This window comes from Biomphalaria glabrata, chromosome 17 (assembly GCF_947242115.1).
Source record: "Biomphalaria glabrata chromosome 17, xgBioGlab47.1, whole genome shotgun sequence".
NCBI lineage: Eukaryota > Metazoa > Mollusca > Gastropoda > Planorbidae > Biomphalaria > Biomphalaria glabrata.
The window spans coordinates 14,943,425-14,971,164 of NC_074727.1; the positions used below are offsets into that span (position 1 = coordinate 14,943,425).

Genomic DNA, 27,740 nt, shown 5'->3' on the forward strand with positions numbered 1-27,740 from the left:
TTCCTAGTTCCATATGCTAGGACAAATTAGTACAAGTGTTCCTCCTTCCCTAGTGCTATTAGAGCATGGAATGGGTAGTCTGAATCAGACAGGAAAACCAATGACTTGGCAGAATTTAAGTTGGTTAACATGCATGAATAGATGCATGACGCGTAGGACGTTATCATCTTCTTTGTTGAAGTAGCGTATTGTTATAACTCCATTCCCGAGCCACACTGATGGTGCGCATCAGAGCGCCATTCAACACAAGTAGTGGAAGACGTGTTTAGAGAGGAGGAGGGACTGTTGTAGATCCGGCTAAGGTTATGGGAGTCTGAACACTCTGGGGCTAAGTTCTGTCCTGTGGGAGGTGTGTCGGTGGTCTGTTCTGCTGTTCTGGTATTAAGTAGGACTCTTAGAACTTAAGACATTACTCCCTGTGACTTGATAGCGGAAGTCCAAGTCTAACTATTTGTTGATGCTTATAATAAATTCATCGTTTATTATTACGTCCTGACTTTCGTTGAGTGTCTGCCTTGGAGTTACAACAGTAATAATTTTATTTATAAAGCGCTGTTAACAAACAAAATGTAGGCTCAAGGCGATGTAATAACATTACAAACACGACTGCTAAAATGATAATATATCTAAAAAAGTTTTAAACAGATAGGTCTTAATGTTCAGTATGTCTTTTATAAGAAGATACTACATTTCTGTATTTTCTTAAATACAAATTATGTCCCCCCTAAATTGTTTCTTTTTGTTTTGCTCACTTCTCAAAAAGTCCCCCCCCCCCTTTTACTGATCTAGAGTGTTATTGTTATGTTATTTGTATTCGCAACACTTTATTAATATATTCAAAGTATAGTTTAAAAGAGAGTAGGTAGATAAGATTAACACAAGTATAAAAAAAAAACAACTTCCACTTACATTACATCTTTGTGCTGTGGCAGGATTACGTGTAAAATCACATTTACCCATCTTGACCTTCCCCTTCAATGTAGTGGCAGCAGACGACCATTTTGGATTAAAGCTTTGACAAGCTAAATTATTTGGGTCGTAAAAATCAACGAACCACTCGTCATAGCTGTTCATAACACTCTCTTCAAAGTTACTGTCAGTCAACACAAAGACATCTCCATCCAGATCATAGCTCTGAAAATTAGACGAAAACTACAATATCTTTAGATATGAAAACAAGGTTACAAAGTTTGTGTGGAAGCAGCTTACTCAACTAAACTGGTTTAGGCGTTTTAAATTTTTGATATACTGTTTTGACCCTACTGGCGGCGCAATAGGGTTAACTATAGGCTCAGCTGACATACACGTGAATTACTCAGGTCAGCGGGGCCATGGACAAGGGACAGTACTACGATTACACGATTACACGCAAAAATGACCAATGTTATGGTCATGTGATGGAAAGCCTGCGTGTACGAGTGAGACAGTGTGTAGGAAAGCGGCAGTTCAAGACCGGAGAGTGTCGAGACCGGGACTGTTAGTCGGCCATGAAGTCGGTCCTGGTTGAGTCCTCATGTGTTGATGTACAAGTCCAGAAAGAGAGACAGTAGAGTTTTGTATGGTGATGTACAGAGTGACATTTTAGTTGTTGATGTGTTTGATGCCAATTGTCTAGTATTGGCTGTTATCTTCTTATTCACTCATTATTAAAGTACCAGATTATTTGGAGCCTTGTTGTCAAGTTCTTGATGTGTTGTGTTGAGTTTTAGCAGTGTTTACAGAAGGCCTGAGTAGGAAGAGAGATCGTAACAATACGAAATAAATTGAACGAATTTTTCTTGTGAACAAAACTCATTATAACCTTTCAAACATTATTCGCAGATTCAACTTGAAAAAAAAAAAGATCTAATAATGATGAAATAAATTAATATAAACATTTAAACAAAATCTAGTTCACAACAAAAAAAACACGTCTTTTCTCTCATCGCCGTTTCGCATTTGCACTTGCAATTTTATCATCGTCATAGCAACGTCACCAACCAATCGTTTGCTTATTCTCGTCGTCACCTTGGAAACACATATATACACACACTACATAACAGTTATGCTTTACCAAAACTGTGCCATGTCCAGAAAATCTCCTAGAACTAGAAAGTATTTGCTGATTGGCTCTATGTCCCACTCTACCTGCTGGGGTTGTGTCCCTGTGTAGGTCTGAAGTGCCTCAGTGAGAAACGTTTCACATTGTTCTAGACCTTGATACGATGAAAACGTGTCTAGGCTTTTCTTACCCTCCTTGCAAACCAGGACGCTGGGGGTTTGTCGGATCTGAAACATTGACAAGGGTGGAAGTCATATAACAAGACGAACACAATTTTAGTTACATTATCAGAAGACCACAATTTGAGTTGCTAGGCAAACAGAACAAGAAAAAAAAAATTTTGTTTAATTTTAAAAAGAGAATACCTACTTTATACAATGTATAGTGATTATTTTATTTTAACTAATGAATGTTAGATTGAAAAAAAGGAAAAATTTTTACAACGCCCCCCCCTCTTTTTTTTTTAATCAAAATCCTTGATTCGCGTAGGACGTAATCATCTTCTTTTTTAAAGTAAAGTCTGTATCTTATAAAAAATTATGGACCGCCAAAATTGTTCTTTAAATTTTTTGGCCCACTCCTCAAAAAGTATCCCCCCCTTGCTGATCTAGAGTGTTATAGTTATGTCATTTGCATTCGTAACACATTATTAATACATTCAAAGTATAGTTTAAAATAGTGTAGGCAGATAAAAGTAACACATTATTAATACATTCAAAGTATAGTTTAAAATAGTGTAGGTAGATAAAAGTAACACATTATTAATACATTCAAAGTATAGTTTAAAATAGTGTAGGTAGATAAAAGTAACACATTATTAATACATTCAAAGTATAGTTTAAAATAGTGTAGGTAGATAAAAGTAACACATTATTAATACATTCAAAGTATAGTTTAAAATAGTGTAGGTAGATAAAAGTAACACATTATTAATACATTCAAAGTATAGTTTAAAATAGTGTAGGTAGATAAAAGTAACACATTATTAATACATTCAAAGTATAGTTTAAAATAGTGTAGGTAGATAAAAGTAACACATTATTAATACATTCAAAGTATAGTTTAAAATAGTGTAGGTAGATAAAAGTAACACATTATTAATACATTCAAAGTATAGTTTAAAATAGTGTAGGTAGATAAAAGTAATACATTCAAAGTATAGTTTAAAATAGTGTAGGTAGATAAAAGTAACACATTATTAATACATTCAAAGTATAGTTTAAAAGAGTGTAGGTAGATAAAAGTAACACATTATTAATGGCTGCCTGGTCGTGTGGTTTGCACGCTAGACTCTCGTTCAGATTCATCGATGGTCCCGGGTTCAAACCCTGCCCGCTCCCATCCCCCGTCGTCCTACTAGGACTAGGAAGTAATTATCTTCAACTCTGAAGGAACATCCGAAAATTATAAAACATTCAAAGTATATTTTAAAAAAGTGTAGGTAGATATAAAAGTAACACATTATTAATACATTCAAAGTATATTTTAAAAGAGTGTAGGTAGATATAAAAGTAACACATTATTAATAAATTTATATTTTAAAAGAGTGTAGGTAGATAAAAGTAGATAAAAGTAACACATTATTAATACATTCAAAGTATAGCTTAAAAGAGTGTAGGTAGATGAAAGTAACACATTATTAATACATTCAAAGTATATTTTAAAAGAGTGTAGGTAGATAAAAGTAACACATTATTAATACATTCAAAGTATATTTTAAAAGAGTGTATGTAAATAAAAGTAACACATTATTAATACATTCAAAGTATATTTTAAAAAAGTGTAGGTAGATATAAAAGTAACACATTATTAATAAATTTATATTTTAAAAGAGTGTAGGTAGATATAAAAGTAACACATTATTAATAAATTTGTATTTTAAAAGAGTGTAGGTAGATATAAAAGTAACACATTATTAATAAATTTATATTTTAAAAGAGTGTAGGTAGATATAAAAGTAACACATTATTAATACATTTATATTTTAAAAGAGTGTAGGTAGATATAAAAGTAACACATTATTAATACATTCAAAGTAGGCTATATTTTAAAAGAGTGTAGGTAGATAAAAGTAACACAGTATAAAAAAACAAACAACTTCCACTTACATTACATTTTTGTGCTGTGACATGATTAATTGTGAAATCACATTTACCCATCTTGACCTTCCCCTTCAATGCAGTGGCAGCAGACGACCATTCTGGATTAAACTTTTGACAAGCTAGACAAATTGGGTCGTAAAAATCAACGAACCACTCGTCATAGCTATTCATAACACTCTCTTCAAAGTTACTGTCAGTCAACACAATGACATCTCCATCGAGATCATAGCTCTGAAATAGAGTCAAATTAACCAAAATTAGATCTATATACATTTATAGACACAAATATATTTAGTTTATTAGCACCCAACACACCTACAAGTAGAGTTTTAAAGCTTATTTGTTTACAATACCTCTATTCAGCTCACAACTCTATGATGGTACCTTGACGCTGATCTAAGAATAAAGGGGGGCTCTACACAATGTTCTTCAAAATTAATGTAGGCCTACATCACTGAGAAGCATTACTACCACGTAAGCCACACCGGGACATCTCTAGTGTGACCGTTATATTAATAAAGTATATACAGAATATATAAAACATACATATATCTAAGAGAGCACCTGGTTACATGCGGCCTCAGAACGAGACAGCTGGAGGTCAATCACAAAGGCCGCGGGATACACGTTTGAGACCAAAAGAAAATTCGCTGCCGAGGACCGACGCAGACATCGAAAAGAAAAATCTTAATCACCACCGGCGGACAATGATTGTGTTTGCCCTGAGTGTGTCAAAATATATAGATGGGGCTGCGTATCCACATGAAATTCTGTATTCCTCATTATTCTTCGGACTCGAAGACAAGCCTTATTAATATTATTAGACGGAAACATCTACCTAGGTCATGAGGAACTCGAATGCAATTAACGGCAGCAATTAATGGCCAGTCTGAACAGCAGCTCTGTCTGGGAGCGGTCCAAGCATGGGCGTAGCCAGGGAGGGGGTTCTTGGGGTTCAACCCCCCCCCCGAACCCGAAATGAAATCCCACCCCCCGCAGGGGGGGGGGCGGAATTAAGTGACTGATTTTTGCTTTCATTTTGTTTATTTTAGGTAAGATTTTAATACTAAATCATCACTTACCACAGCACAGCCGAGGCAGTTTTGAGTTAAAAACCCTCTACCAGGGGGTTTTGAGTTTAAAACCCCCTACCAGGGGGTTTTGAGATTTTAAAACCCCCTATCAGGGAGTTTTGAGATACAAATCCCTCTACCAGGGGGCTTTGAGTTTAAAACCCCCTACAGGGGGTTTTGAATTTTAAACCCCCTACCAGAGGTTTTTGCAGTTAAATCCCCCTCTTCTATAAAACAAAACAAAAAAATGCAAACAACAATCCCCAAATTCCAACAGCACAGTTGAGGAAGATTTTGATTTTAAAACCCCATCCAAACTTTACGATAACCCCATCTTCAATATAAAAAAAAGCAAATTACACACTCAAAATTCTATGAGCGTAGCCAAAGGGGTTTTGAGTTTAACCCCCCTCCCCCTTCCAGTTGGGGTTTGAAGCTAAAAAGTACCTCTTCAATATAAAAAAAAAGCAAATTACACACTATAAAATGCTATGAGCGTAGCCAAAGGGGTTTTGAGTTTAAATCCCCTTCCTCCAGATGGCTTTTTCTTTAAAGTTTAAAACCCCGCCAGATGGTTTTGAGTTTAAAATTCCCCTACAGAGCGTTTAGAGTTGAAAACCTCTCTCTTCAATATTATTTTAAAGCAAACTACAGTCACCAAATTCTATGATCGTAGCTAAATGAGGTTTTGAATTAAAAACAAAACAAAAAAAAAACGAGAGATTTTTTAGTTTAAAACCCCTCAACAGATGATTTGACGAAAAAACTTTCCTTTTCGATATAAAATCTAAAGCGAAATACAGGCATGTAATTCCAAGAGCGTAGTCAAGAAAGGTTACAAATTTCTACCAGTGGCTTGGGCTCCATTAATTAAGTGTGAATAGTCTTCTGCCGAAATTGAAAATCATTAAATGTGTCTCAATAAAGATGGCTAAGACAGATTTTAGGAGTCAGTCATAGAGATCGGGTCTAAATCAAAGAAATCATATGCCGAACTGGGAGTCGAATCCTTAGTAAGGTTGTGACAGAGCGTCGCATGAGGTTTTGCGGGACATGTTTTCCGACAAAATGAATTACGCAAAATAAGAGTTGCGGAAACAGCTTGCCGGAAAATGCGCTGAACGGCGCGAGAGTAAGTCAGTAAGAATAGCACATTAGGTTTTTGAAATAAAACTTTTTAATAGCAAGATAATGCACTGTAGATACCTCAGAATATGCATTTTGTTGGCTTTCAATACCAGAAATAGTGCTCGGCGGCGGGGCTTCGCCCCGCGCTAGGGGAGCGCTGCGAACTCCCCCAGACCCCCTTGCCAGCAAGGGCGGGGAGTCTACAATAAACAATAAACGTCTTCCGAAAAGGTCAGAATGTAATAAAGATTAATTATGTACACACATATATATATATATTGTTGTGGGCTAATCTAATCTGACTTCGACTATGTATCAATAATTACTTAACATTAGCCACAGAACATTACAAAATAGATATACTCGATAACAACATTCAGTTCTATAAAATGAGACTTTATTAATCACTGGGAAATCCGTCCAGTCTTTCTAAAAAGTCGCTATATCCAACTACTATTCAACTACTATTCAAAACACAGCCTACTTCTAACATAACGCCATATTGGTCTCTTGTTCGCCTAAGTCTACTACGTCATTAGTCTGTCTTACTACGTCATTACTTTTACCGTCGCTAAAACTATACACAATATATTTAACTAACAAAACCAACCTACTCTCTAAACTAGTACATAACATTTCCTTCCCCCTTTCTAAAAAAAATTGTTTAACAATTTTTTACAAAAAGTACAGTAAAATGTCTTTACAATAGCAAGGAGAATTTTGTTTGAAAAAACAAATACAGTAAATATGGAGATGGACAACACAACAAATAGATTCTCTTGACATCTCAGGTAGGTTCACTGGTATCTCACAAAGTTCGTTCACAGACATCTCTCTGCGGTAAGTTCAATGACAATTCACCAAAGTAAGTCCTTTGACCTCCAACAAGGTAAGCTCAGTAACACACTATTACTGACCAAATAGTAATGTCACTGTAAAACACAACTTTAAAAAGTCCATATAGTCTCTGACACAATACTGCTGAGTGAGGTATCTGACGTGATACACAGTTCAATACTAAGACTTCTGTTGAATGTGGTACGTGATGTGACACATAGTTCAAAGTGGTGACCTTTCTGCACAAGGTGCAACAGTCCATGAGTACGAAACATCACGTTGTAGTTACCACAAGTTACGCTGTACAAGATCAAAGTTCATCACATCACAATAATGCTGTTTACGATGCCAAGTACCATCTCACAACTTCATGACATTTTCCTATTATGGATACAAACAATAAAACATCCATTAACAACTTATTACAACGTTTAAACAGTGATACTTGAGGCATCCCTAAATTTCTAACCCATAACTAGGTTTAAGTTTATTTCTTCCTTCGCTTACCATTTCCTCAGGAATCTAAAATTTACAAATGATCGATGTGATGATACACACAAAGAACAAAAAATACTTCTGCTCATACTTACTTTCCAATAAGCTTTCAATATATATTATCTCCCTTTAAAATTATAACTCTTTAAATTATTTCCCTTTCTCATTAATACAGTCTTATGAGTGCCATACTATAGCATACAAATAAATATCATAACATATACAACTTATTTACAATCTAAAAGAACTCAACATGTTCATGCACTATACAATTAAACCATTGCTAGTATATATATCTATATATACTTATAAGTAAACCATCAAGAATTTACTTTCTCCAGCTATATTCTGCTTCTCCATTTCTTCTTTGGTAAGGTCTATATGACCTACAATTGTCCCTTGTACCCTGGTACTCATCAGAGTTACATCTTCTCTGAGGGTTCCCTCTATGATACTGTCTATCATAGGCATTGCTATCAAAATTTCTGTCATACTCATAATGGTCAGATCTCCTATCTGAATAGTCACAACTTCTGCATTGCCTGGCAATATGTCCCTTTCTTTGACATTTAAAACAAATAATGTTTCTTCTCATTTTAAGATAAGAATTTCTTTGTCTCATTTTGTATTCATGTCTTCTATTCCAGTTATCTATTTCTCTTTGAGTCATTTCCTTTAGTCCATGTATATTGCCTAAAAGCAAATCATGAGACAATCCTGGTATTGCTAAACCTTTACAATAACCAGTATAAAATGGTGTTTCTAAGAAAACTTTACAGGCTTGATAGCGCTTGATACAGCCATCTATCAACCTTACTTTTTTCTTATAGCCTAATAAACAATCTGATTTAACTAAGTTACTCCTAATTCCAACTGTACTGCATCCCGAATCTTTTACAAACCTCATAGGTTTCCCATTGATAAAACCAGAGTGTACTCTCACTCTGTTGGTTTCATCTTCTGCAAAATTTATTTCTTCTACACCCCAACAATAGTTCATCTCTTCTACTTCTTCATTATCACTACTTTCTCTACTATCCCTATCATTGGTGAAATACACTCTACTTTTGTTATTTCTGTTTCTGTTCTCTTTAAACTCAACTTTCCTACTCTGCTTTCTGTAATTATCCCTATTTTCTGATCTATTGTAATTCACTTTTTTACAGTGTGCTGCAATATGTCCTCTACCTTGACAATTAAAACAGATTATCTCTCTATAGTCAGTACTATCTCTATTTCTATCATTTCTGCTTTCATGTCTATCTTTACTCTTAGTTTCTTTACTATATCCTACAAAATCAATGTGTTTCTTGTCTTTATTTGAAAATGAATTATTAGGATAAGCACTGCTGTAGGTTCTCATAATAATAACTATGTCCTCTAAAGTTTTTGGTTTTCTCTCTTTTATAAATGACTGTAACTGAGATTCACATTTGTTTGTAAAGTTATCTATCAAAATAAAGTTTTTAAGTCCCTCATAGCTTTGATCAATTTGCTCAAATGACATCCATTTACTGAAATAATCTTTTTCAAGATTTACTGTTGTTTGAGGATCTATCTGACTACTAGGAAAATTTTCAAAATATTTTTTCCTAAATGTACTGGCATTATGACCATAGGCATTAAGAAGCTCTTTCTTTAATATATCATAACTATTCTGAATGGTATAATCATGGTTCTGACAAATAGTTAATGCTTGACCTTGAACAAAATCAAGTAAGATTTGAGACCATTCATTTTCTCTTATGTTACAACTGCTCATTTTGATCTCAAAACGCTTTAAATAGTCTGAAATACTGTCTTTATCTTCTTGAAAGGGCTGCAGTTTCTTCTTCAGCCAATGATTAGTAATTTGATTATCCCTATTTTCATTCATACTATTACCATTACTTGTACTATTACTATTGTTTATGTTTTCACTCTGAACAGTAGGTCTATCATTTGTGTTTTGTTTTTTCAATTCAGCATCTAACCTCAATTTCTCTAAATCAGTGATGCCCAAAATACGGCCCGCGGGCCACAACCGGCCCGCGAAGTGGTTTTATCCGGCCCGCCGAAATTGTCGACACAAAGTGTAGAAAATCCATTGTCCAAAAAAAAAAAATTTTAAAAATATCTTTCCCTACGTTAGAGTAGATGGATTGGTACCGAAAGTTAGCCGATATATTTGTTTTATAAAGAAATAGTGGCTCCCTTTAAAAAACATAACATTACATTAAACAGCTTAAGAAAATCAAACTAATAAATAAATAAGGCGGCATTCATGGTTTCAGACGTGATAGTTAGATTGATAGATTACACCTAGAGTGGAGGATGGATGAGATATATTTACATAAAATGAGAAGAAAATGAGTCGGATGCATGTCTATTTTCTGTTGCCGCTGACGAGTCAGAAAATTAGTAGCTATTTGGAGCATGCATGGGATCGCCAGTGGCGAAAAAGTTTCAACCATCACAGAGAATCTTTTTTTCTTTGGAGAAATTAGTGGGAGTGACTACTGATGGTGCCACAATTATGGTTGACAGCAATAGTTTTTAGAAGTCAAATGGAACCGAGCCTCTGTGGTCTCGCTGAATTATTCACCAACAAAATCTACGGACCATGTGATGATGATCGTGTTCAGATTGGACAATATTCGTCGTTTCTAAAAATCTATCTGCGGCCAATGTGCCAAATGCCCAGGCAGAGCTACAACCTGGTAGACATACAAACTAGACACCCTTGCTTGATACATTTCAAGTGATGCAGACTATTGATTTGTGCTCCGTGTTTCTTGCATAAACTTTTCGAAATCTCCGAAAACAAGTTTTATGGATGATCATAATAATTGACTTATTGACTTAATTTTGTGCACTCTCAGGGGAGCATTGGGCCACAAACTCTTCACCAAACTCAGTTCTGAACAGTTTTCTTCATTTGCTCCCAATACAAGCACGTATTAGTGAGACAAACTTGTTCAGTGATGAACCGTGTGAAGCCGATACTACGTAATCGTATCGTCTCTTAGACGAACATCTAGAATTCTAGATTCAGTTCTTCGACTTGGCGTCTCAACTCTGCAGCCGGATATTTAAAAGTAGTTTAGGATAAACTTCTCATGGATTAATGTAAATACTAGATTCGTGGTTTTCTAATAAAATTTTTTTTTTTTGTATAATTCTCTCTTCCCCCCCCCCTTTTATTCATGTGGCCCGCGACTCTAGTGTCGAATATTAAAATGGCCCGCCGTCTGAGTGAGGTTGAGCATCACTGCTCTAAATCATACTGTAATTTTCTATCTGCTTCTTCTTTTTTTAATTGTGCTTCTCTATCTTTTTCTTTCTCCCTTATCTTGTCTATTCTATCTCTCTCTATTGTTACCATTTGCTGCACATAGCCAGTTAGGTCCTTCCCTTTAAGTTCTAATTGTTTAGCCTCAGCAATAATTTGCTGGCGAAAAGTCTCCATATCATCTCCTGGAGCTGTAGCCATTATGTTACTATTATAATCTTAGACAACAACACTATTTCTATATATGACAACGGTACTTAGTTTAACACTGGTTTCTTACATAGACAATAGTATACTGCTAATTGTCTAGACTCACCTTAGATCTAGATTACTACTAGATAAGGCTAAATAAATGTAGCCTACTTTATCAATACGTAAGATTTATCACACACAAAAATTAAATGAATAAAGAAATAAATATATACACCAAATACATCTATGAGAGATGAGACTTTCGTCTGATAGAAAGATTAGAGACAATAGTGATACAATAGTTTTGAAACGGTACGAGACTTTAAAAATAATGAAATGATTCACGTTTACATACAAGACAAGTTTACAACTATACGTATACGTGGGCTCCTTGCTAGTAAATACCCAATTTTAAGAACACTCCCGGTTCACCCTGATTTAACCTGGTAGCAATGAACTAGCAAGTGGCCACTGAGTCCTATAGAATCTATTTTAAATACACTAATAGAAGGAAAAATAAACTTATCTTTTATATTGAAATCCCTTTCGGCCAACAAGTATCACACAAGGGTCAGTGGTCAGTTCAGGCTCCTCCGTCCTGGCAATCTGGAAGGCTTCGGTTCGCAGCTCAGGTGTAGATCAACTCCTGGCAAAGTGTTGCAATCACCCAACATACAGTGTAATGTTCTCAGAAGGCGACGATATCGATTCAGTCAAACTTCCGGTTCCAGGGTTCCTCAAGGCAGGTAGTAACGGCTCAGGTTCCTCTTCGACGAATGATTTCTAAAGTGGTAAGAGTGTAGTCAATCTGGCAGTAACAGTTCAATGTCCTCTACGACGAATCCCTTCTACGGCGTCTGATTCAATGATGACGACGATAATAATAATTCACAACTACTTCAACGATAATGTCTCTGGTGCAGCGCAGTCCCCGATGAAAACAAGCTCACAGATGTGTGGTGAGGTATACGACGAAAATGTAGTCTGCGACGACTCAAAACAATCCTGACGGCGACAAAGACGAAGTTCCAAATAACAGCTCAATGTCTCACTTCCACTATCTTCAGGTCAGGAACAACAGTATGCAAAAGTCAATACTGAGACAAGCTAGTGGTGCTGTCTCACTCAAGAGAGATACAAAAAAATTGCTAAGTCCAACTCTCTCTCCAATGAACAAAATACGCAACCTCACAGGTTGAACAGACGAGCACACAGTGTGGTAGTAGGGTATACCATCACTCGTGTGTAGATCTAGTGGATCTAGACTAGTACTTTAGAAGAATGACGTCCTCTATACATCACTTTCAAACTGACAAAGTGATTCTAACGGTCAACTTCGATGACCTTGCAAAGTTAATAACGAGCGCCGCTCAAAATACTGTCTTCACGACGAATGACTTACTTGACAGCGAAGTAAAACTGTCGGCTTCTCAATGTTCCACGAACACTTCAGGCAATGTTCTGGCGTTCTTCGATCCCTTCTCTGGGTCGTCAAAATAATGGCGTGGCGTTCGTTCTGGCCTCGGGGTCGCCAAAATAATGTTGTGGGCTAATATAATCTGACTTCGACTATGTATCAATAATTACTTAACATTAGCCACAGAACATTACAAAATAGATATACTTGATAACAACATTCAGTTCTATAAAATGAGACTTTATTAACCACTGGGAAATCCGTCCAGTCTTTCTAAAACGTCGCTATATCCAACTACTATTCAACTACTATTCAAAACACAGCCTACTTCTAACATAACGCCATTTTGGTCTCTTGTTCGCCTAAGTCTACTACGTCATTAGTCTGTCTTACTACGTCATTACTTTTACCGTCGCTAAAACTATACACAATATATTTAACTAACAAAACCAACCTACTCTCTAAACTAGTACATAACAATATATATATATATATATATATATATATATATATATATATAATATATATAATTTTTTCCGCGGAGGGGGGGGGGGAGGTCGGGGGGGGGGAATCCCCCAAAACCCTCCCCGAAAAAAAATCCTGGCTACGCCCATGGGTCCAAGTAAATGTTTTCTGTTACTTTCCTATTCCGCCCTTGGAGCAGTGACTAATCCTGATCTTGGGTATTCGTTGAGTTCAAGTATAGTAAACTTAGAGTACTTAACACGACTATTATTTGTTTGTTCTTCAAGTATAGTAAACTTAGAGTACTTAACACGACTATTACTTGTTTGTTCTTCAAGTATAGTAAACTTAGAGTACTTAACACGATTATTATTTTAGTATTAGAAAAGTGACTTTTTACATCGTTCTCTTTTTTTCTTAGTTTCTCCATTATTACAATTATTACATTTACAGTAAACTTATAAATATTATTTCAATAATTCTTCTTCTCATTGTAGGCTACCTGTTCATGCTTGGAGTACCCACGTGCCCACTTGACAATGGCATCATAATCGTTACCTTCAGTATAATCTACACATTGTCCATCTTTCATACCAGCTGGGAAGTACTTGATGCTTGGGGTATCTGTGATCTACAAAAATGTGAGCTGCGTGAACTACCATCCACAGTTGAACAAACTTGACAAACACAATGAAGTTAAAAGTTGTTACAAAAGCAAGACTACAAGAAAAAGACCGTAAAGAGACAGAAAGTAACTTGTAATGCTTGGTTGTTATAACCTAAACTTCAGATTGTAGAGACTCTGTAAAAGATGATATGAGTGTGTGACATCATTAAGAACCATAAGTAGATGTGCAACAAAAAGAAATGTGTGTTTAAGGAACGTAAGACACAGTAGATCACACAGTAGATCACACAGTAGATCACACATCACACAGTAGATCACACAGTAGATCACACAGTAGATCACTGGCGGATCCAGGGGGGGGGCGGTAGGGGCGACCGCCACATCCCACTCGGCCGACCCCCCCTGGATCCGCCAGTGATCTACTGTGTGATCTACTGTGTGATCTACTGTGTGATGTGTGATCTACTGTGTGAGGGGGGGGCGGACGAATTTTAGTATAGAATTCACACAATTTGTATACGAATTTATTACTTATGTTAAAATAATATATACTTATTATTTATATTTCAACCTATTTTTAGATTATTTCGCCCCCCCCCCCTTTCTAGTATTTTGGCCGATTTGGTAGGGTCGGGAGGGGGCGATGGCATCAATCCGCCCCCCCCCTCCACCATAAACTTTCGAGTGGGGGGGGGCGGTCCTATTTATTTGTAGAAATCACAGCTTAGTAACAGAATCAATTAAATATATATATGATTAAAACTTGTTATTGGTGTTTTAACAGGTCTATAGATTATGTCATTCACCTGTTGACCGATTGGAAGGGGAGGAGCGAATACCTCTACTGCCCTTCCCATCTAACCCCTTTGTGTGTGTGAGTGGGCGGCGGTCCTACTTTTATGGAGAAATCATAGTATGTGAACAAAATTAGTCGAATATCTATATAATATAAACAGGTGGAAGTGCGATACATGCAATCACCTTCCCCCCATCGGACAAACCAACACTTTTTCTTTTTGTATTATAGTAAGAAATTACAAAATTTAAAAAATCTGTCACTAATATAATTTATATATGCTATAAAGAAAATTCTTATTTCGAGTCGCCCAACCCCTATTCTTTAATGCAAAATGCAATCATTAGCAGATATTATAAAAAGGAGCGAGGATTAATCGTTTTCATTTTACCGCCCTTCCCCTTTCCAGACAGAGTTTGTGTAATTTCACATAAATTTATCAGAACTATTTTAAAAAAGACTTTGCTTTGGAAAGTTATAATTTTAAACGAAATTTTTCAATATAACAGTCACGGTTGAGATGAGTTCAAAAGCCTGATAATCTTTTCCTAGTCGACTTTTTCCAACCTGTACTCTATCTCATATTTTTCTAGTTAAATAAATTTAGGACTATAACTCACAATTTATGCTTGAATATTATTAATCGAATTTCTTTTTTCGGCGGCGATCCTAAAGCCTTAGTCTAAATATGTGGGGTATCTTATCTTTTCAAAGAACAAATCGGTTGTATTTGCAATGTATTAAGGGATTTCATATTAGAATATTTTCCCACATTATTCAAAAGGTCCTTTATAATAGAATGAATAATGAGCTGTAGGTCAGGAGAATGCGTTACTGCAGTGAAGAATGCCAGAAAACGCTTTTGGCGTCGAGGCTTCGCCCCGAACCCCACTAATAACTAATGAGCTGTAGATGTCAGGAGAATGCGTTTCTGCAGTGAAAAATGCAAGAAAACGCTTTTGGCGTCGGGGCGAAGCCCCAAACCCCACAGATAAATAATGAGCTGTTGATGTCAGGAGAATGCGTTTCTACAGTGAAAAATGCAAGAAAACGCTTTTGGCGTCGGGGCGACGCCCCGAACCCCACTGATAGATAATGAGCTATAGCTGTCAGGAGAATGCGTTTCTGCAGTGAAAAATGCAAGAAAACGCTTTTGGCGTTCGCCCCGAACCCCACTAATAAGTAATGAGCTGTAGATGTCAGGAGAATGCGTTTCAGCCATGAAAAGTGCAAGAAAACGCTCTTGGCGTCGGGGCTTTGCCCCGAACCCCACTAATAGATAATGAGCTGTAGATGTCAGGAGAATGCGTTTCTGCAGTGAAAAATGCAATAAAACGCTTTTGGGTTTCGGAGCGAAGCCCCTAACCCTACAGAGGAAGCTTACAGCGCTCTCACAGACCCCCAAGCTTGCAAGAGAAAGGCCTCAACATGACTGGGTTTTTGTACTGTTTTTTTTTCGCCGAAGATTGAGAAACAGTTTTATTTTATTCTCATATATCGAATATATGTATATATATATATATATATATATATATATATATATATATATATATATATATATATATATATATATATATGCTGTACGCACGTTTATGCATAGGGTTAGGGTTTACTGGGCGTTAGGGTTAGGGTTTGGAAAAAAATCGGCCCCCCCCCCCACTTCAAAGTTCTGAATCCGCCAGTGCAGTAGATCACACAAGTATTACATAATGAGACTTGTTTTGGTCCTATCGGAGTAATGTGTGGGCATTGCAAGGGGATAATGACCTGAAAGAATAGTGAGGATTCAATGAACTGTGAAGTCGGGTAAAAAAAAAAAAGTGACCCGACAAAATAGCGAACCAGAAAATAGCGAACCACAAAATAGCGAACCACAAAAAAGCAAACGACCAAATATCACCAACAAAAAAAGCGATGACAAAATAATACGAAAAAATAGCGCCAAATCCCCGCCTATAGTTATACTTATTTTGTATCGTTTCTTTTCAGTAAATATTCACATATTGTAAAAAGTAAATAGGCTACTAATAGAGCACAATAAGCCAAAAATGGATGGCTGCCTGGTCGTGCGGTTTGCTCGCTGTACTGTCGTTCGGATTTATCGATGGTCGAGGGTTCAAATCCTGCCCGCTCCCATCCCCCATCATCCTGCGGGAGGTTTGGACTAGGAAGTAAACTATCTTCAACTCTGAAGGAACATCCGAAACATGTAAAACATTTTACAAACAAAACATTTTACAAAAATGAACACATTATATCTAGACCTAAATAATATTTATTTATGTTTAAAAAATTCACTTGAAACATCCGTAATACAATACATATTCGGAGAAAGATAGGAAAAAATAATATGAATGATTGAATTATAAAATAGGAATGAATGTATTGGTCAGTTGGGCCTGAGTTTTACCATACATATTGGTGAAAAAAAGCAAAATATGAAAAACTCTTAAAAAAACAACAACCTCATATTAATTGTATTTTGAATTTATCATTAAATTAATTTGAAATAGATGTAGACTAACGTTAATTAATCTGTGCAATTTGAAATATTTTTACTACCATCGTTTTTGCTTAGATCAATTTAGTGCTTTTGACTTGCTCTACGGTTCTGGTCTAATCAAACTCTAATCACTTGTGTGATGGGCATTTCTACAAGCTATCATGTTCACAATGAACTAGAGTTATGCCATAAACATTTACATTATATTATTACAATCTTCAAACTCCCAACAACCTTTTACGGTATTTTGGGTAAGTTAACTCTTTCTTTCCGTAATTATTTTCCACGTTTCGAAAGTGTATTATTCGTTTTGCTCATTAGTATTTAACTATTTTGATACGATTTAAAACCCAATGACATTTTTGTTTGTTATCGGAAACAGTTAAATCGGTATCAAATTGTAGGAAAATGAATGTGTTTTTTTTTTTTACACAACACAAATTAAAGTTTATACATTCTAAAATCAATTTTGTTTCATGGGAGTCAAATCAACGTTGGCATCGTCAATTAGGAGAGAAAGAGTTAAAGTAACGAGCGTGTTTTCACAAGCAAACAAGAAGACCCCCCCCCCACACACACACACTCACACTTACTCTGTAGGCTTGTACGATGGCACGATTAGCATTGACCTCTACTACACCTAGGTTGACCTGCCCCTTCAACTCAGTAGCCGCAGACGACCATTGTGGCACAAGTTCCCTACACTTAAAACTTTGCAGGTCGTAAAACTGAACCAGCCACATGTCGTCACTCCTAAGAACGCTGTCATAAAAGTTACTGTCCGTCAGCACAATCACATCTTTGCTGTTTTCATCTCCATAGGCCTGAAACATACTCAGACACCAGATGATGAGAATTTTATATTTTAATGGAAACAAAATCATCTTTACAATTTCTTAATTATTACCCAACAAAACTAAATGAGGAGTACATAATTCTAAATCGACCATCCCATTGAAACTACAGCCCATGGTACGCTCTGGACTGTTTCAACACGTCGGTCCATTTAGATCACTCCTGAGCTTTTTTTTGTCTCCATGCCCGAAGTTGTAGATCTGCCTCTACATCATCGAGTCATCGTAATTCTGGTCTGCCTTGGGGTCGCCATCGGGTTTTCGGCGGTGTACCTTGCAACCAGTTTTTTTTCCCCTCTTTTGCGGTAACCTGGCCAATGTAATCTGTTCTTTTTATTTCCGTCACTTTAGACGTAACTTCATATAATTAGTATATTTCCTGCGTAAAGTGAGTCATCCATCCAGTTTCATCCTTTCTCAAGTATTTAGCAGATTTTCTGTTGTTTTTTTTTCAGTGTCCAGGTTTCACTTGCATACATGGCTACTGGTCTTTTTATTGTTTTGTAAATAGTTTTCTATCATTTCCTTGATATCCCTTAGTTTCTTCGAATGTAGAATGTCGAGTCTTTCCACCTGGATTCCTGTGTTCCACAAGATGTATCTTACATTGCTTTAAAACATCAGTAAGTTGGGAATGTAGACTTGCTGTAAACAGATTTAGCACGTTCCACGTCACACACACACACAAAAACAAAACATGTTCATTTTCAGGCATAGGTTTCTTTTCGTTGCAATTTGTCCATTGTTCAAATGTGTTTTAGCATCCGTAACAATCCTGTTTATAGGCCTGTAACTGGAATTATAGCGTAGCTTACAATCGTTTGGTGGCTAAGTGGTTAAGCGCTTTGAATCTCGGTGAGGACTGATATTTTTAATTTCGGGATTTTTTTAGGGAGTCCACCCAGCTCTAATGGGTACCTGACTTTAGATGGGGAAAGTACAGGCGGTCGATCGTCGTGCTGGCCACATGACACCCTGCTCGCTAGCCGTACGCCAAAGAAACAGATGAACTTAACATCATCTGCCCTATAGATCGCAAGGTCTGAAAGGGGAACTTTGCTTTTTTTTTAACTATCGTTTGGTGGGCAGCCCCGTTCAACTCTTTGGAGAGCTGGTTTACTTTCTAGTCAGTTGGCCTGGCCTTTGTGGATTACATCACTGCCTGCAACAGAGCAGTATTTCCCCAGTATTCCTCATATCATGAGGGCAACTATCAGCAAGCGGAGATGAAAAATAAAACTCCTAAGGAACGCCTAGTTGTGTTGAGTATATAAAACTGTAGTATTTAGAAAGAGTTGTAACTGACTTGATGCAAAACAATTTCTTCTTTTTTTTTTTGTTTGTTTAGCTCTCCACTATTAACGTTAAAAACATTCTGAGTAGGCTCGTAAACAATACCCCAAACCTTCTTATCTTTATACCTGTTTAACTGGGCGTTCAATATTTTTACATGCCCAACCGATGATCCGTTGACACGTTTCACCGTCATTAAAATCTAAGCACCGCCCATCTTTTTTACCAGCTGGGAAAACTTTGAAGGTAGGGACACTTTGAATCTACAGGAAAAAAAAATTGAAAACATTGGCAAGAGTATGAGTTCTATTATTGTACGATCATAACACGATTTACTTCACTTGACAAAACGTAATAGAAGGTAGAATAAAAGAGAGGAGCAAGACTACAAGAGAAAGAGACAGACTGAAAAGGTACAGAAAGTAAATGAGAGTGTTAGTTTGTTATACTTTAGATTCTAGATGGGATGAAAATAGTGTGTGAAATAACTTGGAATCACAACTCAAGAATCTGTGATAAGTATCAAAGCATGTTTGAAAACCAACTGAGATATAGTCTTTTTTTTTTCTTTTGACCTCACCACGCCCCGTCCCCTTGATCTCCTTTCTTCTCTCCCCTTCCCTAAAGTAGAACTACACCATATAAGTAAAATAAAACATGTTGAGTATCTGAACATTATCTATCTATCTATCTATCTATCTATCTATCTATCTATCTATCTATCTATCTATCTATCTATCTATCTATCTATCTATCTATCTATCTATCTATCTATTTAGAATAAATGTACTCTGTTATTTCTGATACAAGTTTTGTGATCAAAATGGCAAGTGCGAACAATTTGGCATCTGTAGGAGTCAAACAGACCTGCTCACAAATGACTAGCTAACAATTATCATCTTTTCATTCACAACTATATATTAAACTATTTTGGATGTGTAAAAGTATCGAACTTAAATTCACAAGCATACAAAATAGACTTCCACTTACTCCGTACGTTTGTTTGATGGCACCATTGCCAGTGACGTCATATCTACCCATATTGACCTTCGCCTTTAACACGGTCGCAGCTGATGACCATTCTGGAGCAAGCTCGTGACTCCTGGGATCGTTCCCATCGTAAAACTCGACTAGCCACATGTCATCACTCCTAAGAACTCTCTCATAAAAGTTACTGTCTGTCAATTCAATCAAATCTTTATTATTGACATCTTCATCACCCTGAAATATATACAGACTTAGTAACTATATATTAATATCTATATCTGTATATAAAATGGAGTGAACAGTGTCAAAGTCTGTCCTCTAAAATACATCAACGACTCTTCTTTTTTAGGAAGCTAAGAAAATTTAAAATCGACTAATACCAACACGTCTAATTAACTTTGTCAGCCCCTGCTGATATGGTAATACTTCAATAAAACAGCTTAGACTAAATAGACTAATTAAAAAAAAACATCCTAAATCACTCGAACACGGCTTCCATTTCTTTTTCATGAAAGATACCTTTCCAAAATCCATACAATTCTAAAATACAATCTGCAACCATTAATCCACTCTGACATCCGATCTGGACGAAGTGGCTGGCTCCTCTCCACTAAGGCTAAAACAGAAGGAGTTAAAAACTCCTTTATGCCACTTTCAGTTAAGGTGTTGCACCCAAGACCATCCGTTATAGAATGCCTCAACACTGACCTGCCACGTCATAACCTGTGGGCAGTTTGGACCACTATCTCGTAGCCAAGTCACAGTTCTCGGCTGCACCGAGAAATAAATAGAAGGCCTAATTCATAAAACGCGCAGGCTGTTTGTGAGTGTGTGTGTTTCCTCTGTTTATGTTGTTCTCGTTTGAATCTATTATCTAAAAATTCTATTGTTATAGTAGTTATCTGAGGTGAACAATTGTAGCCAAACTGTCATTCCATTTGTTTAGACTAATAAAATTATCCAATCTTTTCTAATCCTAAATATATATAGTTGAGGGAGCAGGAAGAAATGGTCGCCCAAACTGGACAACGTAAAAGAAGGACAGGCCTCAATATTGCGAAGTTTATCGCCCTTTTAATCGCTCAATAAGCCAACATTAATTAGCTACCACTAATTGATTAACTAATTCGATATTTTGTTTTCATTGATTCGTGTATTGTTATCGACAATGAGAAATTGTACAAAACTTTAGCTTGATTTGAGAATCGGAAGTGGGAGGAAAAGACATGTCAAAGAATCTGACAGACAGACAAAGAGGCTGTTCATTTGTTCATTTAAGCTTTGTAAAAACAACAACTTTATAAATTGTTATTTATTACCAGCAAAACTAAATGTAGAGCTTTGGCTCATAATTGTACTCATAATATAAAACTATAGCTCTGTATTTTTTTTTTGTGCCATAGCCTACACATATATTAAAAGTGCAATAATAGATACAACGTTTTTTCTATATTATTATAGATCTAAGTGTGCATATAATGGCAGGTAGTAATTAAGATCATATTTTCGTTAGTTGATGAAAAGTAAAGGCAGTTGGTCGAAGAGAGAGAGAGAGAAAGAGAGAGAGAGAAAGAGAGAGAAAGAGAGAGAGAAAAAGAGAGAGAAAAGGAGAGAGAGAGAGAGAAAGAGAGAGAGAGAGAGAGAGAAAGAGAGAGAGAGAGAAAGAGAGAGAGAAAGAGAGAGAGAGAAAGAGAGAGAGAGAAAGAGAGAGAAAAGGAGAGAGAGAGAAAGAGAGAGAGAAAAAGAGAGAGAGAGAAAGAGAGAGAGAGAAAGAGAGAGAAAAGGAGAGAGAGAGAAAGAGAGAGAGAGAGAAAGAGAGAGAGAGAAAGGAGATGCGGTGGCTGAACGGTAAAGCGGTTGACTTCTGAATCGGCTGTCCCGGGTTTGAATTCTGATAAAGACTGGTATTTTTATTTTCGGGATCTTTTCGCGACTCTGAGTCTTCCCAGCTCTAATGGGTGCCTGACATTAATTGGTGAAAAGTAAAGGCGGTTGGTCATTGTGCTGGCCACATGACACCTTCGTTAACCATAGGCCACAGAAACAGATGACCTTTATAGATCACAAGGTCTAATAGTGAAAATTTATATATATATATATATATATATATATATATATATATATATATATATATATATATATATATTAATACGATCAAATTTGAAGTACGCATTAGTAATACTAATATTAATATTGGTATTATAGGCTAATCACATTAACACTGTCCTTAAATTTCCCGAGGTTTGAACTAAATCCATAGAAAGTCAATGTGACACACTTCTTCTTTCATCCAGTCTACCTGTTTAACGTCTGGGCGTTGAATGTTTTTACATCCCCAGGTGACAACCTCTTGAACAGAATTGCCTTCAGTATAATCAGAACATTGTCCATTTTTCCGGCCAGCTTGGAAATACTTGATGATGGGGACATCTTTGATCTACAAAGTTGAACACACAAAAAAAGTGGTAAGAAAGGAAGATTACCAGAAAGAGGGCACGACTTAGCCTTGGGCCGATGAGCCATAAAATCTGAATCTATTACCAGACAAGCATAATGTGAGCAACATTATCAAATAGTCACAATTTAAGTTTCTTGAATTGATAAATACAGCACATGATAAAAAGCTAGACTAAAAAAAAAATTAAAAAAAAAGATTGTTAAAGGTTAAGACATGGAACTAAACTAATGGAACACCAGCTTCGAGTTGTTTTTTTACAAAACCAGAGTCGAAGTGCCGCCGCGCAGCTCTTATCTCGCATCTTGCCTTTTTGAGAAATCAATGTTGATGCCAAAGAAGAAATTTACTCGGCCAGCCACTTTGATCGACCTTGCATTGAGTGTTTAACTTCCTTACACTATATTTCATTAGATCTGTAAAAAACCTCAGCCATTCTCTGACTATCTGATATGATAGATACAATTTTTCCTAAATAAGGGATCGTCACAAAAAGTTATTTCAGGCCAGTTCGTTAAAATAGATGTTTCCAGTACGTCATCGTTTGGGTATTTTACACAAAATCTGGAACCTTTTTTTTTTATGTACATTTCATTATAATCATCTATCCGCGTAACCAAATAATAATAATAATAATAATAATTTAATTTATAGAGCGCTGTTAACAAACCAAATGTAGGCTCAAGGTGCTGTGATAACATTACAAGCATATCACGAGAGATAAAGTGAGAAACTAATCTAAAAAAGTTTTAAACATTTAAACAAAACAAATTATATATTTTTCTACTGCCTAACAATTTCTTCCCTCCCTAACCGTCCATTGTTGTTGCATCTTTCAGATTCCTAATCACTCACTCACTCCACATTGATCTCAGACAGACAACCTGCCACACTACATTCAAGAAGAAGAGGAATAATTAACTAGAAGGCCACCACGCGTAAATTAATTTATATGAAAAAAAACTAAGCAAAGTGTTGCGGTAAACACTCAGCATTCTTCAACATTGCACACATTGATAAGAAACACTTCCTTTACACTTGTTCGATACTGAATAAATAAATTAATTGCTAATAATCAATAACTTATTCATCATTTTTTAAATTGATTCTTGTTTTGTCAGGTTCAGGAAATAATGGTGCAAAATTTCAAATCGATCCGAGATTGATTTTAGGAGAAATATCGCTTACAGACTTTTCACCAGATAGACTGAGTTAATATAAGCTTTGGAAAAAAAAAACTTACATTTACTCCGTATATTTTGGCTATGGCTTTATTAGCAGTCACATCATATCTACCCAGATTGGCCTGCCCCCTTAATGCAGTGGCAGAAAATGACCATGCTGGAGCCAGTTGCTTACACCTGGAGTTTCGTAAGTCGTAAAACTCAACCAGCCACACTTCATCGCTCATTAGTACTTTGTCATAAAAGTTTCTGTCCGTCAACTCAACCACATCTTCATTATTGCCACCCCTCAAGCTCTGAAATATACACATACTCTTGTAGTGAGGAATGATATACCGTTAGGTTAAAAAAAATTATATTGGTTAAATATCATCTACTACAACTAACTGATGAGCTTTGACAAAATAAAAAGGGGTTCTCATAAAACTACAGCGTTTGGAAAGCATTGTTACTGCTTGCATTTATTTTCCTTTTTTAAAAAATTCTCCATTATTTTAAATTGTGAAATTTCATTTAAGCCTATAAAAAGTAAAAAGTTTCATTTTCGGACATTGCGGACTATAGGTCAGATGATGTGAAGGTCACCTGTTTCTATGGCTGACGGTTAACGAGGGTGTCACGTGGTCATCATTACAACCAACCACCTTTAATTTCCCCAACTAATGTCAGGTGCCCATTAGAGTTTGATGGACTCAAATGGGCGCCTTTAAATCGCTAAATTAAAAATCCCAGAGTTCAGCGATATTCGAACCCTGGACCCCTCGGTTCTGACGCCAAGCGCTTTACCATTTACTAGAAAGTACTGCAAAGCTTTTTAGTCTACCTGTTCTTTCGGGCGGGGATTACTTTTACAGGTCCACAGGACAATGTCCTTAACTGTTTGTCCTTCATTGTAATCAAAACATTTTCCGTTTTTCTTACCAGCTGGGAAAACCTTGATGGTGGGGACACTTCTGATCTACAGAAAAAACAAAAACAAAATGAAAACATGTCACGATTGGAAGTCACTTTAGCAGACGATAAAAGACGGAGTTAATTGACATTCAAAGTTTAAGTTAGTAAAAAACTAAACAATACTGAAACGTTTTAAAAGGTACTGGTAGTAAATGGCACTGCTAAGTTATTATGAATTACACTCTAGATTCTAGATTGTTGAGTGACTGTAAAAAATAATAGGAGTGTGTCACATACCGTGGCGTAGCAAGGGGTCCCCTGAATTTGTACATTCGACATCATGACATGAGATAATGACGTAATATTTAATTTAAAAACACATTTCGTACACTCTTTTGCCCCCCCCCCCCAGGCCTATGGACTGTAGGAGCTAAAGTAAACAAACGAGCAGCTTGTTTTCAAAGATTGTGAAACTTTTCAGACAAACTCGACCGAAAATCTTTCCTTGTATCTTTGTTTCAAATTAGAGTTAGAATCTAGATCAGTTCAAAGTGGGTGTTATAAAATGTATTTTGTTATCAAGAAGAAAAAATAAAAATATTTTTTATTTCTGCATTTACTTAAAATTAATTCACGTGTAGACCTACTAATTAGATATTCCAGTAGTTCGTGGAACACCTACTCAGGCCTCGCTGAACTTTACGAGTTCCTCGGAACACAGTTTGGAAAATACTGGCATAGAGGAACAGTGAGTTTAAATGAATGTTGCATCGGGGCAACATTAAAGTGTCATTTAGCTGCAATAAACCTCGCAAGCGTTTCCATAATTTTTATATCATTTTAAGTTAAATACGAGTGTGATAAGGAATAACTATTTATGACATGATTAAAAAATGCATTTGTTTAGTTCATTTTATGTTTTGAAAGAAATATGCACATTTGATTCAAGTTGGCATCTCTACGATTTAAATTTAGCAGTCTTGTTTACATTGGACTAGAGTGTTATGTCTTGTCTTATCTTATATAATACAGACGTTACTTAAAAATAAGATGATGATTACATCCTACGCTTCATCCATCAGTCATGCACCTTAACCACAGACCTAAATTCTGCCAAGTCACTGGTTTTCCTGGCTAGTTCAGGCAACTCATTCCATGCTCTAATAGCACTAGGGAAGAAGAAGCATTTGTAGGCCTACTAATTTGTCCTAGCATATGGAACAAGGAATGTGCCTTTATCTTTGTGTCTTTCTGAGTATTTTATTATTTTTTTTTTGTATTTGAAGATTATGGTTCAGTGTTTTATGTATAATAGCTACTTTACTTTTGAGACTTCTCTCCTGAAGGCACAGCATTAACTCTTGAAACTCACAACTTTCTTTTCAAAATATTTCAATTAGGTAAAAATATCAAGCATGATTTCACAAGAATTTCAGGGGAAAAAAAGTTGCACTTACTTCATATCTCTGAGCTGTAGCTCTATTAGCCTGAAAATCACATTTACCCAGTTGGACCCGCCCCTTCAACACACTTGCAGCAGATGACCATTCAGGAGCAAGCTTCTGAGACTGGGGATCGTTCCTGTCGTAAAACTCCACCAGCCACATGTCGTCACTCTTAAGAACTTTCTCATTGAAGTTTTGGTCTGTCAACAAGATTACATCTTGGCTGTTTTCACCGTCGTAGGTCTGGAACAAAGAAATGCTTGCTTGAGAACTTGACTTACTTGACTTAATCCTGTGCACTCCTAGGGGAGCATAGGGCCGCAACCACACCTCTCCACCGAACTCCCATGTCATTCCAGTATCCTCAGCTTCACTGATGACTAACCTCTTCCAGGTTTGTTTGGGTCTGCCCACTTTCCTCTTTCCTTGTGGGTTGAGATGACTGACCTCTTCCAGGTTGCTTGAGAACTAGATCTGTATATTGTTGTAGCTCTGGGGTAACTGTGTATGTGTAATCAGGCGACACAGACACACAAGGGCAGAGTTAGGCTAGCAGTCAACCGTGACGACTGGCGACACAGACACACAAGGGCAGAGTTAGGCTAGCAGTCAACCGTGACGACTGGCGACACAGACACACAAGGGCAGAGTTAGGCTAGCAGTCAACCGTGACGACTGGCGACACAGACACACAAGGGCAGAGTTAGGCTAGCAGTCAACCGTGACGACTGGCGACACAGACACACAAGGGCAGAGTTAGGCTAGCAGTCAACCGTGACGACTGGCGACACAGACACACAAGGGCAGAGTTAGGCTAGCAGTCAACCGTGACGACTGGCGACACAGACACACAAGGGCAGAGTTAGGCTAGCAGTCAACCGTGACGACTGGCGACACAGACACACAAGGGCAGAGTTAGGCTAGCAGTCAACCGTGACGACTGGCGACACAGACACACAAGGGCAGAGTTAGGCTAGCAGTCAACCGTGACGACTGGCGACACAGACACACAAGGGCAGAGTTAGGCTAGCAGTCAACCGTGACGACTGGCGACACAGACACACAAGGGCAGAGTTAGGCTAGCAGTCAACCGTGACGACTGGCGACGCGACGAAAGAAAGCTCCATGATCTGAACATTAAACGGCCCATCCCTGCCTGATATGGTCATATGATTATCTAGAAGGAACTAACGAGATTCTACGACTTTTGAGATAGCACTGGTAAACCCTTTATTAAAAGCGAAGGTGACAAAGTCAAGTCACTTCACGCTTATCTTCTTAATATATAGATTACTTCAAAAAAATAAATAAATAATTACGTCCTACGCATTTCATGTGTCAATCTAATCATGCATGTTAATCAATGACTTAAACTCTGCTAAGTTGTTGGTTTTCCTGGCTGATTCAGGCAACCCATCCCATTCTCTGATGGCACCAGGGGAAAAGGAGCACTTGCACGAATCTGTTCTAGCGTTTGGAATTTGAAGCTTCACGATCCAGTCCGGTATCATGAGTCCAATCTGAGGTCAGACCGGAACAGTTGCATCCAGGATGAGGTGGAGCAGCCAGTAGATACAGTAGTACAGAGTATTGCAGTATAGTTATGTACGGTGAAGCATTTGTACAGCCAGTTTTACGATAAGCCAACTGTACAGCATTGGATGTTATGTATTACACATT

At 36.8% G+C, this 27,740-nt stretch overlaps 1 protein-coding gene across 2 annotated transcripts in view; it reads right to left on the minus strand.

Moving 5' to 3' along the window:
• Positions 1–27,740, minus strand: part of LOC106067169 (uncharacterized) — a 79,523-nt gene that overhangs the window by 16,512 nt on the left and 35,271 nt on the right. For both annotated transcript variants that reach the window (XM_056015971.1, XM_056015970.1), the window contains 11 exons: positions 26,073–26,303; positions 24,545–24,679; positions 23,781–24,017; positions 22,382–22,519; positions 20,086–20,316; positions 19,224–19,358; positions 17,542–17,772; positions 13,524–13,652; positions 4,150–4,374; positions 2,128–2,268; positions 910–1,134 (listed from right to left, as the gene is read on the minus strand). In XM_056015971.1, coding sequence (XP_055871946.1) covers positions 910–1,134; positions 2,128–2,268; positions 4,150–4,374; positions 13,524–13,652; positions 17,542–17,772; positions 19,224–19,358; positions 20,086–20,316; positions 22,382–22,519; positions 23,781–24,017; positions 24,545–24,679; positions 26,073–26,303 — 2,058 coding nt within the window. The remainder of the gene's footprint in view (positions 1–909; positions 1,135–2,127; positions 2,269–4,149; positions 4,375–13,523; positions 13,653–17,541; positions 17,773–19,223; positions 19,359–20,085; positions 20,317–22,381; positions 22,520–23,780; positions 24,018–24,544; positions 24,680–26,072; positions 26,304–27,740) is intronic.